Genomic DNA, 16431 nt, shown 5'->3' on the forward strand with positions numbered 1-16431 from the left:
TGGAAATAACCATATCTTTATTATGGCGCATTTTAAATGCAATTAAATGTCACACTTTGCCTGTCGCTCCTATTTTTCCTGCTGTGGCATCCGCCACTCGTGACATTAAACACATTAAATGAACATTAACTGAAATAGCATTCAGCAAGATAGCAACATTCACACATATTCAGTGATAGAAATTAAACTACTTGATAGACAGAATGTACACACAAATACCAAGGCCACAGAACAATATTGGTACTACAGTAATATGTTTTTTTTTTTATTATTCAATTCAATTTATTTTATTTTTAAGTTAATGCATCCTACCCCAAGTCTGTATATTCCATCCAATATTATACTATATAAAATATCCTAATTCTTCATAGATTGGACAGGGGCATTCATGTATTCATGAAATGTATGAAATAAATACATTTTTCCAAGATATTCTAATTGATTGAGATGCGCTTGTATATTTAATCATAATAATGGGAACTTGTCACATGGACATACACTCACTAAAGACCAGACAAATGTCTCTTTCAGGGTAGTCAATAACATTTAACAAATATAAAAAATCCATTGTCAACATTTAACTGCCTATATTGTCCACTAGATAGCGCCAGCAGACCACAGCAAAAAAAACAACAACATCCCAAACAAATACAAATCTTTTCTACACGGTATCAGAATTGGACATACATTTATAAGTTTGCTTTTGGGACGTTATCATAAAATATTTTGTGTTAAGTCTTCTACAACATTACTTTAAAATCCTTTCTACACGATATCAGACGTGGACAGATATGTATAAATGATTGTAAGAAGGATTGCAGTACTGTACATCTTGTATGAATAATCCGTGTGCAAATAAGGAAAGAAACAAACCGTCATCACCATTCTATCTTTCCCCAGAACACATTTCTATCCAGAAATAACAGTATGTTCAAATTCCTTCCTTAAAACTACGATCACTTTTGCTTTTTCAGTGCAGAAAACTGTGCATCTTTTTTAGAATTTGAATCAATGAACACAGTTAACCAACTGTTCAAGTTGAAAATGTTTTAAGAAGTGAGATGAAAACAGTGAAACTGATTGTGATGCTACAAGGACACCACGGGAAAGAAAAAAAACACCTGCAGCTAATGCGGGTTGAAGTCATCAACCATCAACAACAACACTACAATAATGACACAGATTGTGCCAATATTAAGCAATACACTTCACTCATTGAGTTTTCATTCATGTGGTCCCTGCCTGACTGGGGTTCCAGAAGGACCTTGATGTTGGCAGGATGTTCTTAAGGTTTCTGAAAATGTTGTTGATTACACCCACGTTGGTGAAAAAGATGATTTTTGGTGATGGCACAAGGAGTCAGATAGGACGGAATGTCCTGGAATAGAGTTCGGTGTGTTCCAGCCTGCTTCACTCCCATCTGACCCTCTCTAAGCTGATGTGTTTCATGTGTATACTCACTCAAACACTGTGTGTGTGTGTGTTCTATAGTAACCATGCCACCTTCTGAAATGATAAACAATATTCATGGGTGTCCAATCAAAATGAAACAATGCAGAGGCCATTTTGACATTTTTAATAATATCAATAATGTAATCAGTTGCACATATGCTAAGTAGCATGCCAGCTTTATTAGACGGTCATGGTTTAGTTCATTCTGCTTCAAAAAGTTGCCATACATTAAAGATCACATGGTTACAATTGCACAATTCAACATGTCTGAAAAGGAGCAGGAAGAAGCAGAGCTTATTCAAGCCGACCCTTTCTTCACATAGACACTTAATGGCACAATATTTTGCTTACTTATATTTTTGTCATTGGAACTGGATAAATACAGAGTAGGTTGTAGATAAAAGTGACATAAACTTTGTGTAATGAAGAGATAAATATGAAATAAGGGGGATTTTGCTGTTTAATTGTATTTCTAGAATGTAATGCGGGCCGACAGAAAAGCCGCAAATGCCCCCCTCCACCGTGCCACACTTTGTACACAAAACAAACTTTTTAAAGTATTAAAAAAAAAACTTATTATATGTATTATTATACTGTACATAGGTTTAAAAAATAAATGAATGATAATTTTTTTTATTTTAATATTTACATTATTTATATGTTATATTAGTATATGCCTTGTTACACTATCATATATATTAGCTGGGATAGGCTCCAGCATACCCCCGCGACCCTAATGAGGATAAGCGGCATATAGAAGATGAATGGATGGATAATAATATTATTATGTTTAATTATTACTATTATTATTTTTAATGACTATAAACCTTAAAACCCTTAACCCTGTAGTACCAGCAGGGGGAGCACTTATCAGTGAATTTGAACCCCCCTTGACCACAGTAAATAGGATCATTTGTAAAAAAAAAAAAGCACCTTGTTGACAAGTGGACAGGTTTATGCCTATAATGTAACATATAACATAATTGTACAGTGAAAATCAGGGTTTTTTCAATCTTACAGTGCATGCATTCACTTTAATACAGGTGCACAGCCTGTCACCATATGCAGAAAATACACCAGAAAATACTGCATGTTGTCTAGTGCACATTTTTATACTTCCATGACAAGGGTGGAAACGTCATTGATAGCCTATGGAGGGATGAAAGCAAGAAGTAATAAAAGAAATAAGAATATAACAAGTATAAAAGAAGAAAAGTTGAAAATAACAATGAACACAAATATTAAATAAGTAAAAATAAGTGAGTACGTTTGCACGGAAACAAAATAGAAACATTCGGAAGCTGTGGTATTCTTCTAAAAGGTCATTAAATTGGCATGCAAAGAGCTTAAAAATGATATAATAATGTTATAACGCAATGTTATAGTGTTGTATATAATCCAAACAATGTGTCAATTATAATAAATATATATATACATCTATTTTCTATGCTGCTTATCCTAATTAGGTTCGTGAGGGTATGCTGGAGCCTATCCCAGCTGACTTCGGGTGTGAGACGGGGTACACCCTGGACTGGTCGCCAGCCAATGGCAGGGCACATATAGACAAACAACCATTCACACTCACATTCATACCTATGGACCATTTAGAGTCGCCAATTAACCTAACATGCTTGTTTTTAGAATGTGGGAAGCCAGAGTACCGGGAGAAAACCCACACACGCACGGGGAGAACATGCAAACTCCACACAGAGATGCCCAAGCGGAGATACGAACCCAGATCTTCCTGATCTCCTGAATGTGTGGCCAACATGCTAACCACTCAGCCACTCAGAAACATTTTAATTAATGATTAATAGATTTTTTTTAAAAGTTTTTTTAATGAAAGCAATAATGTTAATGTAATATTAATAATAGTATATGTACTAAGCTACTCTCCAGTAGAAGATGATAAAAAACAAAGTAAGTTTGAATTAATGATTAAGAGAAAATGAAAGAAGTTCAAATGTCATGAAATTGACAAGTAAGGATCTTAAATATAATATTAGAATATTTTTTTTAAATCAAATCAATAATCTTGATGTCATAAAAATCACAACACAGGTGTACAAAGCTACTCTCTAGTACAAGAGGATTATAAAATAAATAATAAATCAAATTAAATAAATTAAAATAAAAAAAGATAATGAGAAAAAGACAAAAAAAGTGTTAATATATTTAAGTGTGCTTATCTACTCACTGCTACTAGAAAAAAAAGGTAAGCGTAAATAAAATAAGAAAAGTTTTGAAAATAAACAGAAAATGAAAGAAGTTCAAATGTCAATGCTATTTTAATATTATAATATTTTTAATCAAAACAATGTGTTAATATATTAGCTACTATTTTATATATAGAGATAATATATTAGCTACTCTTTAGTACTAGAGGATACAGAATCAAAGGAAAAATGGTATGAGTAAGAAAGTTTGAATGAATAATTAATAGTAAAAAGTTAAAAAAAAAAAGTAAAATAAGTGAAATGTCATGACATTGACAAGTAAATAGCTAAAAAATTGTATTTGTGTCATCCAAAAATGTGTTAATAATATATCTAAGTGTGCTTATCTACTGTCTACTATAAGAAGGGGATCTTCAACAAGAGAAAGAAGTGAAAGTAGGCTTGGCTAAATTCCCTGTGCAGCACTCATGTACTCATCGTCTCCTTCCCTTTCTTTTTCAGACGGTATCGATCAGCCACGGGCTTCTTTACGTCAATATTGATAACTTTGCCGAAGCAAAAATACAAAACAAAGCAAAAGATTTTTTTTATCAAGTGTAATTGTCCAGTTAATACTGTGGACGGAGACTCGGTCACATTTAGCTTTTACTTTTTTTCTTACTTCTTCAAAACATTATTTTCATTTTTTATGATTATGTGACCCTAAAGGCTCTTTAAGGAGAGGGAATCCAGCCCACATATTTATTGCAGCCGCTGGAAAAAAAAACCCCTCTTCAATATCCCCCAAGATGGCCGCCGATGTAGGATCGATGTTTCAATATTGGAAGAAATTTGATCTACGGCGGCTCCAGGTTAGTCTATTCTTCTATCTTTCTCGTCCGGTCCTACGGCGGTAAGTCTTCTTTTGTACTCTGTGGTGCTTTAGTGTGCTTTTGTGGCGACGCTGAGGTTGAAAAGTAGCGTAGCTTTGCATTGATACTTATTAGAAATTGATCCCCGTTCTGCCTTTGTTCGGTTCAATCATTGATCAGCGTGGCAGCAGCACAGCCTCCGCCAGCCACACCGATCTGGGATCAGCACCGCGGACAGCACTGATATTTACACGCTTTTTCGCTGTTTTGTTTTTTTAAAACCTTTACCCTGCCGTGCTGACATGCACGGAAACTTTTAATGCGCCGTCGAGTGGGTAACTTTTCACGCAGCTTCGTGTTTTATGCGTTGCGTTGCTGACTTTTGCTTCGAAACCACCTCCATTTGAGCACAAATATTGTCATATATTTGCAGTATGCATGTTGACAAGTGGAAAGTTTACGGCGTAGGTGTTTGCGTTCAACGGAAGCCGGACGGACATACCGGTAGTCGTCACTGATGATCAACAAAACAAACATTAATTGTTGTGTAAATGTCATCTTTTTGACGCTTCCGGTGGACTGGCAACTGCTGTGGGGAATGTGGCAGGTGAGCAGTTTATTTTATTAACTACCATTCTGCATTTATGTTGCCTTTGTACCTGCCTGGACCACACTGTTACCCGCAAACTTGAATTAGCGGATTGCAATACTGTCAAGATTTGTGTTAGTATTTTTTTTTTTTAATGGCTGAAATGCTGCTTGGCCAGGGGCGGGGGGAGGGGGGGCTGTGTAATTGTATTCCCCGCTAATGTTTGTAAATCAGCCTCGGCCGGCGCAAGGGCACCATCTCCGCCATCTGACTGATGTTGTGCATCATGAGAAATGACAAGAGCTGGCAGCCAAAGCCGACCGAGCAGGAACAATCACATCTGGTGTGTTGGTGTCGAGTGTTATTCCAGCTACTGGCCACTGGACCGCCCTCTCATCCGGGCCGGGATCAGAGGAGCGAGGGTGCCGGTTGTTGCTGGCTCCATCGTCGAGTCGCTGAACAGGGCAGATAAATATTTATGATGTGTACATGAGAGTCATTTTTTTCACCCCCCATCAAATTGCCCTCGAGCAGCCTCTGAGCCATCAGGACACCCGAGACATTAGACAGTCACTAGTAGAGATGTTAGTGTCTCCCATAATGTCCATACATGCAGAAAAGTGTTACTTCCTGCATGTGTTCCGTTGAATAACGTCATCCTGTGACCGAAACAACCGAGTTGGACGCCTATGTTAAAGCCGCACCTTCATATACTGTAGTACAGAAAGATACCGTTTAAATTGCTCCCTTTGACAAAATTAATGATTCAAAATTAGCTTAAAAAAATAAAAGAACTTCACCACCGGCTAGCATATGTTACCAATAGTGGTTTAAAATAAGTGATTGTACGAAAAATGCCAGTATTTTTCACAATTCTGAGTTGCAGCATAAACATTGGCTAAATTGTTGTTCGCCCACTTACGGCTTCCTGGTATGTACATAAATGTCCGTACACATACACACACACACGCAAGCTCAGAGAGGCGATGAACGATTTTTAGTCATTCAATAATAGCTAATGTTATGTCGAATGTACAATGTAACTAGTGCGCGTGTGTTAGGTATACGTACCTACTCAAAACAGGAAGAGGGTGGGATATAATGCTTACAGTATGGTGGAACGCAAGCGGCGTCCTCGATTCTGTGAAAATATACAGTGGGGCTGCAACCAACGATTATTTTCCCAGCTGATTAATCTGTCACTTGTTTCGATTAATTGAGTAATCGGTTAGGCCCATATGAAACAAACACAGTTCGTGGCTTGGTTTGAGAGGCAGACATCAGAGGATATTTACATTTTTTAAATTTTTCAATCAAACGATTAATTGAGTACCAAAATAGTTGTTGATTCATTGGCTAATCGATTAATCATCGATTAACTGTTGCAGCTCTAATATACAGTGGCACCTGTTTAAGTCGACCCACCCGTTTATGTCGTCACTCACCAAGTCCACCTTCTTATGACAGACCTGCCAATGTGTACACATTTGTTGTACTTGGCACTCATGTTGACCTTTGAATACACTTGTACACTTAGCTGGTTTTCCGGGGATGCATTTTGTTGCATTTCCGGTTACAGTTTCGGGTTCAGTCTCGCGCACCACAAGCCTTGAGCAGTGGTGACGCGGACCGTTAAGGCTGTGATTAGTCGGCTTGTAGTACATTATTTACAGTACAGTCTATATACAACTCGTTTAGAGGGTGGACAGCCCACATCTGTGAACGTCTCCTACGATTTTGGATGAACTGACTGTCACAGAGCGATTCGTTCCAGCTGAAGTAACACTCCCCTTCTCTCTTCAATTACCATTGTTCTCTCACTACAATGGGAGATAAGCTAAATAATTGACGTCATATCACGCGCTCAACCCTGACGGAGAGCTATAAAAGCAGGGCTTTCCAAAGAGACCATTTACGGCCCTTAAGAGTGTAAAAAACTCAAAACACTTTCAGTCGATGTGCTGTAACAGCTATAACGTTAGCAAGATAATACAAGTTGACTGTTGGTTGTTACGACTTTAAAAAGGCTTTTTTTTGGACTGCTTGTTGTTCAGACGAGCTTCAAAAATGTGATCCATGCTTTTGTTAAATGTTAGATGGGTGAGTTATTAGAAATAGCTTTTAGTGCAATGCAAGCGCTGTGTGACCTTGCTGATGAAAGGAACTGTTGCTCTTGTGAGAGTATCAACAAACCTGATTACCCATGAGGTTTCATAGTGTGGAATTCATGGCTGAGCTGTTGTGAAGACTCAGAAAATGTCCTTTGAAATAAGACATCACTTGAAATAAGACTAACACTTTTTGTTAGTTGTTGTAATTTATTATTAAAGCACATAAATGTTAGTCTAACAATATTTTCTTTAAAACAGTGGATCCTTGCACATTCCAGATTCAACATTCACGGTTCTTCAAAGTCGCACATTTTTGGTTAAAAAAAAAAAAAAAAAAAAAATATATATATATATATATATATATATATATATATATATATATATTTTTTCTCAGAAAAAAGGCCAGTAAAATGTACAACATACTTGTACCAGTGTTAGAAAGCCCACAGTTTTTACATGTTAATGTCTTATGCCTCACTGCTAATGTGTTTTTGTCGAGCTTGACATTTTGCACTTGAACGCATCATAGTTCTATACTGCGAGACACAAAATTTTTTTTTTGTCCAGAAGCACTAGCTTTGACAATCAATCTGGCCTCAAAAATTGCAGCGAGGTGAACACAAGTTAATATATTATCGTAAGTCGTTACTGGAATTACAACAGGCCAGTTGTGTGGATTATGTAGACACGCTTGGAGAAACGCCTTCTCTCGCCTGCTAGCCTCTAGCGCTTGCCTGACGACCAGGCTAAAGGCTACTCCGTGACTCTGATTCCATCTGTTCAGCGATCATCTGACATTATCATTCATAAGTGGTGAGCACCGATACATTTTATACTTTCAATGTGTTCATTAAGTGAGTGAGGCATATTTAGGACTTAAACTTGGATTGTGTCACTAAAATTCACACTCATCGCTGCATTTAAATGACTTACTATGTGTTTTTGTTAAAAGTTGATTCCAGTTTTGATTGATTTTCGCAGTACACGTGAGTTTGAGTACATGGAGTGCACTGTTCAGTGTTGGTGTGGTGAATGTGTGCCTCGGAGTTGACTAGGATGAATAATTCACCTGCAGGCTGATGAAAAGAGGGCACGGAGAGTGTAAAGCACTGAGGTGGAGTGACCTTGGTTCCTGCTGGCTGCAGGTCACCCGGCCGTTGCTGTGGTAATCATTCACACCAGCCAGATGGCATTTCCGTGGGTGGGCATGAAAAGGACGGGTCAGGGTCTGTCCTGCCAGGCCCTGTGGACGACTACCGGCCAGTACGGTACCTGGGGAGATGGACGAGTGTAGTCCATTTACTTTGATTGGTCTTGTTTGATACATTGATAATCAAGGATTTAACCAAAATGAACATGTACTTGGTTTGACTAGGAAAAGGGTATGCTCAAGTATTTGTCCTTATGGTCACTGTAATCCGCCTGTCTGTTGTTCCTAGTGATGTTGCAGTGCTGTGCTTATTTGGCAAAATTACCATTCCTTGACCCTATTTCCACTCCTCGCCTCCATGAATTTAGGAGGCAGTGGGGGTTTTAGATCAGGAACAAAAGCTTGTGATTGTACTACATTCAGCATGACTCAGTTGCTCTGGTGTCAGCTCTAATCCACACACAGAGACAACAGTATTGCCAAACAGTGAAATTGCTTTGCAGCCCATGAGCTTGGATGGGCTGCCAGCCTGCTCTGTGTGCTGTTTGCCAGTGGCAACACCCCAACCCCCCACCCCACGCCATCACCACACACACACACACACACACACACACACACACAGATATACACTAACGTTCCAATTTCAAATTGGCTGTGAAAATTGCTGTCTGTCTCCCTTTCATTCATGCTTTTAATATTTGTTTGCAGATATTGTTAATGTCACATGCGTCAGTGTAATCTCTTTGTCGTGGAGAGTAAGTCTGTCTGAGCGCCTCCAATCTTGCATTATTTATCATAATGACTGTATCGTTTCATTCAAAAGCTGAGCTGGCTTAAAAAGCTTCAAAGTTGCCCTTCACCGCGGGTACTGTACGGTATCTGCTCATTATTCTGTCATTCACCAATTGTCTCGTGTTGGCAGTTCTTTCATGCGGGTAGCAGATTAAGTGCTACGTTTAAATGGAAAAGCACGTGCACGTCCTCATACAAACATATGCTCTTATTATGACCCGCTTCAGTTGGTGCCGCTTGTGTTGACAACCTGTCTGTGTCGACCAACTCATGTAGCCCCCGCCTACCGTGTTCTTCTTATTGCTAAAAAGTCGCGGCGACATACATTAAATTTGAGATTCAAAGGAGTCATTTTTCTGAAAAATCGGTCCAGTACAGCTGCAACAATTAATCGATGATTAACCAATCCGAAAATGTAAATATCCTCAGATTTCAGCCTCTGAAATATGAATACTTTTAAATTCACTAAGTCATCCATGAAAGAAGGCCTATTATTTTGTGTTTTAGGCAAAACAAGATTTTGGACCGTCGAGGGCGCAACCGATTACTTGATTAATTCAAACAACAAGCTTCAGATGAACCGACAAACAAAATAATCAATGGGCAACTGATCAATCATCGATCCATCGATGAGTTGCTGCAGTACTACATATAACAAAATGACTAGAGCAGCTTTGTTAAATAAGAGTAATCCTCAAAGGTTGAACTATGGCAGCTGGACTCTTCTTGTTTGTTGAAGATGTTTCCCTTTCATCCAGAAGGCTTCTTCAGTTCTCAATTTTTAAGTGTGGAGTCTCTCCATTTATGTGTCTGGTGTGTCCCTTGGGTGTGGTCACAATAGGGTTGTCGTCGTTGTTGTTGCCTGGCGTGGCTGGTGGACCACCGTCCTGCATAAAAATAGGTTGTTTGGCTGCCTGGTGGCAAAACACCTTGGAAGTGGGCACTCTTCCTGTGGAGTGAGACAATCTTTGGCACGTTGTTGTAAACAGATGATAGGTGATGGCGGTAACCGCCTTCTCTGTTTAAATAAGAGAATAAAATATCATTTGAAAACAGATGAGTCAAAGTAAAAATCAGCACAAAGGGAAAAAAACCTTGTCAACAAACTATCATGAGTTGAAACATCCTTCATTATCGTCTGTCTCTGGCCAAAATTATAAGTAAATGTGCAAGCAATGGCTATTTTCTGTTCGGGTTATGTCGTTAGCCGCGTACAGTATGTCGACATCAGTAGGCCACTCTGATATAAACAGATCCCACTGTCCTATTTTGCATCCTTTGGGTTACCCCTTTTTTCCTTTGACATTAGCAATAAAGATGGGAGGAAGAGGAGTTGTCTACAACCATTTGGGGCAAATTGAGATGTGAAATCCAGGAGCCGTAACCCTGGTATATAAGACGCAGCGAACATTAGAGCGTGAGAGGAGAGAAACAGACTTTAGCATTAAGCTGTTTAACCTCACTGTGTAGCATTAGTGGTAGAGACTTCAAAGCAGATGCTTGAGCGTTGGAAGAGGAATGACAAATGGGTTTAGCGAGGGCTACGGTGAGCATTCTCACATGGAGACTGGGCCTGTCATTAATGTCAGCTTAATCACTTTGACCTTCCTTCAAGTAGATTTCCATACCTATCCAATCATTTTAGCTGTGCTTGTGCTCTTGCCTTCACACTTCTGCTTGCGTGGGGTTTTGATAAGCTCTGCCTTGATGACGTTATTGTCTGTACCGTCATGCGTGTGACATTTGGAAGAACTAATGTTGCAAGCACTTAAAATGTGAAGATGAAAACGCTACTGTCAAGAACTGTTGCGTCTAAAGTAAAAAAAATATTGCTGTACAGAAGTAGGTTTTTCTCCTTGTTTCAATATCTTACGTCCTTATGGGTGTGGTTTTCTTTTGCTTTGTTAAATTAATCCCTCATTCATTGTGGTTAATTGATTCCAGACCTGACCGTGATAAGTGAATTTCCGCGAAGTATGATTCCTTATTTCTAAATGAAATATGTTCAGAGGTAGAACATAGAAAACCTGTTTACGAGCTCGCTTACGACAGCTTTTAACATTATTAGAGCCCTCTAGACATGAAATAACACTCGCATAGTCACTTTTACACTCGTATTACCCATTATAGTAGAATAATAAGAGAATAAAAGCCATTTAAAGGGTCCCTGACATGATTCATCAACTTTGCTTAAATATGTTACATATTGTTTGTAATTATGTTGTACATTGTTTGATTTTTGAAAGCAACCGGTAAATTTGCAAATTACATTTATAGTTCATGCCGCAGCTTCGCCTCATTTCTGCAAGTGACTTCATCGGGGGTAAGACCTCTCAGCTAAAGCAGAGTAAACCAATCCTTCTTGAGGTAGATCGTTGACTTGGTTCTGTATATTTTTCATCAAAATAGTAGTCGTGGCAAAATGTTGTGTTGCTGCTGGATGTTAATACTAGCCGATTGATATCATAAGTTTGTTTTCTTTTCCAAAAGACGAAGGTTTAAGACAACTATGGATGAAGCAATTGCAGAGAACGAGAGACAGATGGACGGCCACCTCGAGTTCTGTTCTTTGCAGTGATCATTTAACTGATGACTGCTTTGAAGGAACACCTTTACAAGAAGCATTTGGCTTCTTGCATTTTGAAAATGATGCTATTCCACTGGTACACAGGAAGAAAAACGAGACGGTGAAGAACGACCACTACATGAAATTTGGCACAAGAGAGTAAGTCATGTCTCTATATAATGTCTTCTAAACACTATTCCACGATAGCGACGAGGCTGCAAGGCTGTTATATAAACATATTTTGACAGCGATATGTTTACTGAGGGGGGCGGCAGCGAACATTCATCCTTGACGTGCAATACAATAAAACAAGCTATAAAAACCCCTTTACGCTCATTAAGAAGCCGATCTGAAACAACAATTAAAGGATAAGCAACTCCAGAGTAATTTACACTTACCATTCTGTGTTTTGAAGGCGACCAGTCTTCATGTCCTTGTCTTAAGGCTTAAGTCCGTGTTCTGCAAGTTCTCTATTTCATCTCCAAATGTTTCTTCCTCCTCGAAAACTATTGACACAAATTATTATTATCACTGTAAACATTTTCTGTCTCCTCCATTACTCTGTTTAAGGTGAAAGCTGCGCCTTCGCTTATGTCACTTCCGGAAACGCCCCCTTTCAAGGACTACTGTTAGTAATGGTCGCTCAAATCTTTGCTAATCACTGTAAACGTCTTCTGTCTCGTACACCGCCATGTTTGTTTACCTGAGCGATTATTATACTTATTACACTACCGAAAATGAGGCTGGATTGCAAGAGCTAGTTTGTCATGGCTGACGCCATGACCTATAAAGGTAAATTTTGCGAACTTACCCTTTGCTTTCAAAAATTGAGCAATGCAGAACATCAAAAAATATATAACATATTTAAGTGAAGTTGATGACCCTTTAAGACATAAATAAACTCATGCTTGTGTGTGTTGCTGTGAATGTATTCCGGTGTTAGGGGACTTAAGTGGGGGGGTGGACAGGAAGTGACATTGGAGGTTCAGAGTTGAGTTTTAGCTTGGCGTGGGTTACGGCTGCAATAGTAGCCTGTGTTTTTATTAGGGATTTTTGTGCCTGCAATAAAAGCCTGTTGCTCCCGCGATCAATTCTGGAGTATTACAGTGACATTACTACCACTCAGTAACTAGTGTACAATACTACATATCATCACGTCTCTGAATGCCTTATATTTGTATTTTACTTAATTTAGCCAGTTTTATGCTTGAAAACAAATTGTGACACTGCTTAAGTGTGCATATTTTTTACTAATAGGTCATGTACAACCACGAGACAACATGATTAAGTAATATATTTTTGAAAAACCATGACAGAGTGAAGCGCGTTGTTAGCGCACCTGGGGCTAATATGTAATCAGCGTACTATTTAGTTCAGTGATGGCTTTCTGCATGTGGCTGGGTTATTACATGTCTTTGCGTTGCTATGTTGGACGCCTGTTTGAACTTGGACTTGTGTATTCCCTTGGACTCTATGTGCTAGAAGGACCCCGTTCGCCTCTCTGTAAGTGCTATTCCTGTTTTCTGTATTTATTGTGTTTTTGGCTGCATTCCTCTTTCCATCTTCTATGGTGGCAGCTCTACTTATTACTAAAATAGGCCCGCTTAAGTCGACCTTGACATACAATTTGAGATCCAAAGGGGTCATTTCTATGAAAAATGTGTCCGTTGATGTACGATTGTCTAGTTACACAGCAGTATAGCGTGCACATTGACTTCCTGTTCAGTGCAAGTTAAGCTTAAAAAATAAAAGCCTGGCAGTATTAACTATTAGTCTCCGGAAGAAAGATTTTTGCATGTGCAAAAGCTTTATTGTCTTTGTAGTCAAGACACAACAAAACTGCCACTGCAGCTATGTTAGATAAGAGCATAAAGTATATTAAAAAAATGCACAAATGGAGGAAAACAATGTTGACAAATTGGTTCAAAAATCTTTTACTATAGCCCATTTTCCTTTTTGTCTCTGGCGCAAGTCAGAAAACATGTGCAAGCAGTGTCAAGTTTCGGTTTCATATTTTAATTATGTTGACATCTGCTTGTGTCGACTTTGGTAGACGAGTTCCACTGCATTAAACCGAGACAAAAATCTGTGATTCATACCTTGAAAATTCTACCCGAGTGCATTCATTGAATGATTTAATATTGCATAGTCGGCATGCTCTCACATTCCATATAATTGATTTTGATGATGTGCTTTTGGATGGCATGCTATTTTAATGTCTTCCCCGGTGTATCCAAGCAGTAGCTGCATTTTTTTTTTTCAGCTCAAACGCACCCTTGGTAGATGACGGGGGCTTCACAACAAGAGATGGCTGTTTTAAAATGATTTTTTTTTTTTTTGCAGCAGCAGCAGTGTTCTTCTATCCTGAGGCTGAAGCAATTGCTCTACTGGAGTAAATAACCAGCTTTAACAAAACTTAAGGGACACATTAGTCTGCGGGAGGATGACTTTGTAGTGGTAGGTTAGCCTCTTCTTCAGGCGGGGGGGAAGCATCAGCAGAGAGGTAATGGCTCATCGGCATGAGTATAAAGCTGTGGCCTCTCTCCCTGTTGACAGACGCTTCCCCTGCCCAGCTAGTTCATATCGAGCTGTGTTTCTCCACCGCGGCCTTGGCTTTATTTGTTTTTGCCATCTGACGCCACCGCACACATATTGAGCACCGCTCCTTTCTTGTTCATATCACAGTTTCACCAACGCCCTCCCCCCACAGTCGCTTTGTCGCTTCATCTTGACCTAGCATGGCTCAGCTGACTAGAGCCATGTTCCACTTTATTTTTGTTTTGGTCATTTAAGAAATGGGGCGCTGTGTTATTGTTGTAATGTTGTAATGTTGTAATGTTTCTTGTCATGTAGCACATGATAGCATGGTGTGATGGGTGCTCCTGGGCCCAGTGCACTCATGAGATCAATGCTTCTCTAACCCACTGCAGTTGTCTTTGGGGACCTTGGTTGCTCTCATTATGTGCTGTGTTTACCAGGACTGGCGGCAGCCATTTGTAGAGGACAAGGTTTGTATGGTGGCCCTTTTGAGTGTAGTCCATGTGTTACACAGCAGAAATTAGACAGAAGGTGTGCAGTAGCAAAAAGCTGATGGATGAGTCTGATGGTGTTAGCCAGCCAGTCCGTTGTTTTCCACCGCCGCACAGCTAATTACTCTCTTATTCATCCCCAACAACGTGAAGGTAAAGAATAAATCTGAGTGGTGCACCCGTGCCGCTTCACCAGAAAAGTGTAGACCGGGGCCCTAAAGCGAGCGAGTGCCTTCATGAGGTACAGTTTATCATTTTTAATGGAGAGGAAGAGGAAGTAAAGACGTGAAGCTGGGCTTTGTGATTTATATGGCGCTTCATTTGGGGGACAAAAGAGCAAGTCTACACTATATCCCTTTTCCTTACAGCTGGTGTGGAGTCGCTCTGACTCAAATGCTAGCTTGTCTACATTCTTGGCTCGTCTTTGCTAAAACACACCTTTTCTTTATCAAAAAACCTCCAGGGAATAACCCATTGGGAGAATTATTAACTGATGCATTGTACAGTAAGGGGGAGCATTTATATTGGGGGTGTAACGCATGGGTGTCCAAAGTGGTGGCTGTGGCTGTTTTTTAAAAAAAATTGTCCCATGGCACATTTTGAATATAGAATTTGACGGGAAAACTTGAAAAAAATAAAAAAACAAAAAACAGCAAAAATTGAAAAATCAGCAGCAGTTTTACAAGAATAAAGTCAAAATCTTAAGAGAAAAAAGTTGTAATCTAACGAGAAAAACTTATTTTATGAGAATAACATAATATGAATAAAAATAACCTTATTTTAGTATAAAGTTGAAATATTAAAGAAAGACGTTATTTTTTTTTAAAAGTCGTTTTAAAGTTATAATGTTACAAAAATTAAGTCCAGATATGGGAGTAAAATCATAATTACAGGAAGAAAATTGAAATAGTTGTAAAATGTACAAAATACCCCAAAACAACAGATATGGGGAACAAAACAGAAAAAACTCGTAGTTTAATGAGAAAAAAGTCACAATTTTACGAGAGTAAACTTGTAATGAGGAAAAATGTCATTTTAGTAGCATCGAGAAAATTATTAAATATTATAAATTAAACATTCAAGAAAAAACATGTTTTTTTTGGTCGTAATATGAGAAACTACACAAAATAATGTTGGAATTTTTGGAAAATTAGCTTGGGGGGGGGGGGGGGGGGAGTTAATATTATGGGAATAAAGTGGAGGAAAAAAGCAAAGACCAAGGTTTTTTCTTGAAATATATATAATTCCTTAGCATATTGCTTTACAACATATCGAATTGGCCCTTGCGGCCTTTAATTTTCAATATGTACTCTCACATGCTATTCACTATGGACTATTTAGAGTCGTCAATTAACCTAACATGCATGCTTTTGGAATGTGGGAGGAAACCAAAGTGCTAAAATCTATCAAATGTAGGTCAATGTACAGTGTTTCCCATAGTTGCGGGTGGGGGGTGCTAGATGACGTCATTGTCTAATTTGCATAGTTTGGCCGTGAAGCTCAGTGTTCGTGTGTTGATGGGTAAAACTGAGCTGTTGGGTGTGTGTCATAAGAAATGTGCCACATGTAAATGATTGACGTTGATTTAAGATAAGATAATGTGCACATCATTGTACATCTACAGCAGGGGTCTCAAACACAATTTACCTGGGAACCGCTGGAGGTAGAGTCTGTGTAAGGCTGGGCCACATCAAGTATTGGGAGTAGGGCTGGG

General features: G+C 38.9%; 1 protein-coding gene across 5 annotated transcripts in view; it reads left to right on the forward strand.

The window, feature by feature from the left end:
• Window positions 1-4118: 4118 nt before the first annotated feature.
• Window positions 4119-16431, forward strand: part of cux2b (cut-like homeobox 2b) — a 177639-nt gene continuing 165326 nt past the window's right edge. For 2 of the 5 annotated variants that reach the window (XM_054773970.1, XM_054773967.1), the window contains exon 1: window positions 4119-4480. Coding sequence is in view for 2 of the 5 variants with exons in the window: in XM_054773967.1 (XP_054629942.1) it covers window positions 4418-4480 (63 nt within the window). In the remaining 3 variants the exon portion in view is untranslated. The other 3 variants (XM_054773968.1, XM_054773966.1, XM_054773969.1) reach the window with 2 other exon arrangements.

Source organism: Dunckerocampus dactyliophorus, chromosome 4, assembly GCF_027744805.1.
Source record: "Dunckerocampus dactyliophorus isolate RoL2022-P2 chromosome 4, RoL_Ddac_1.1, whole genome shotgun sequence".
In the NCBI taxonomy this organism is placed as follows: Eukaryota; Metazoa; Chordata; class Actinopteri; order Syngnathiformes; family Syngnathidae; genus Dunckerocampus; species Dunckerocampus dactyliophorus.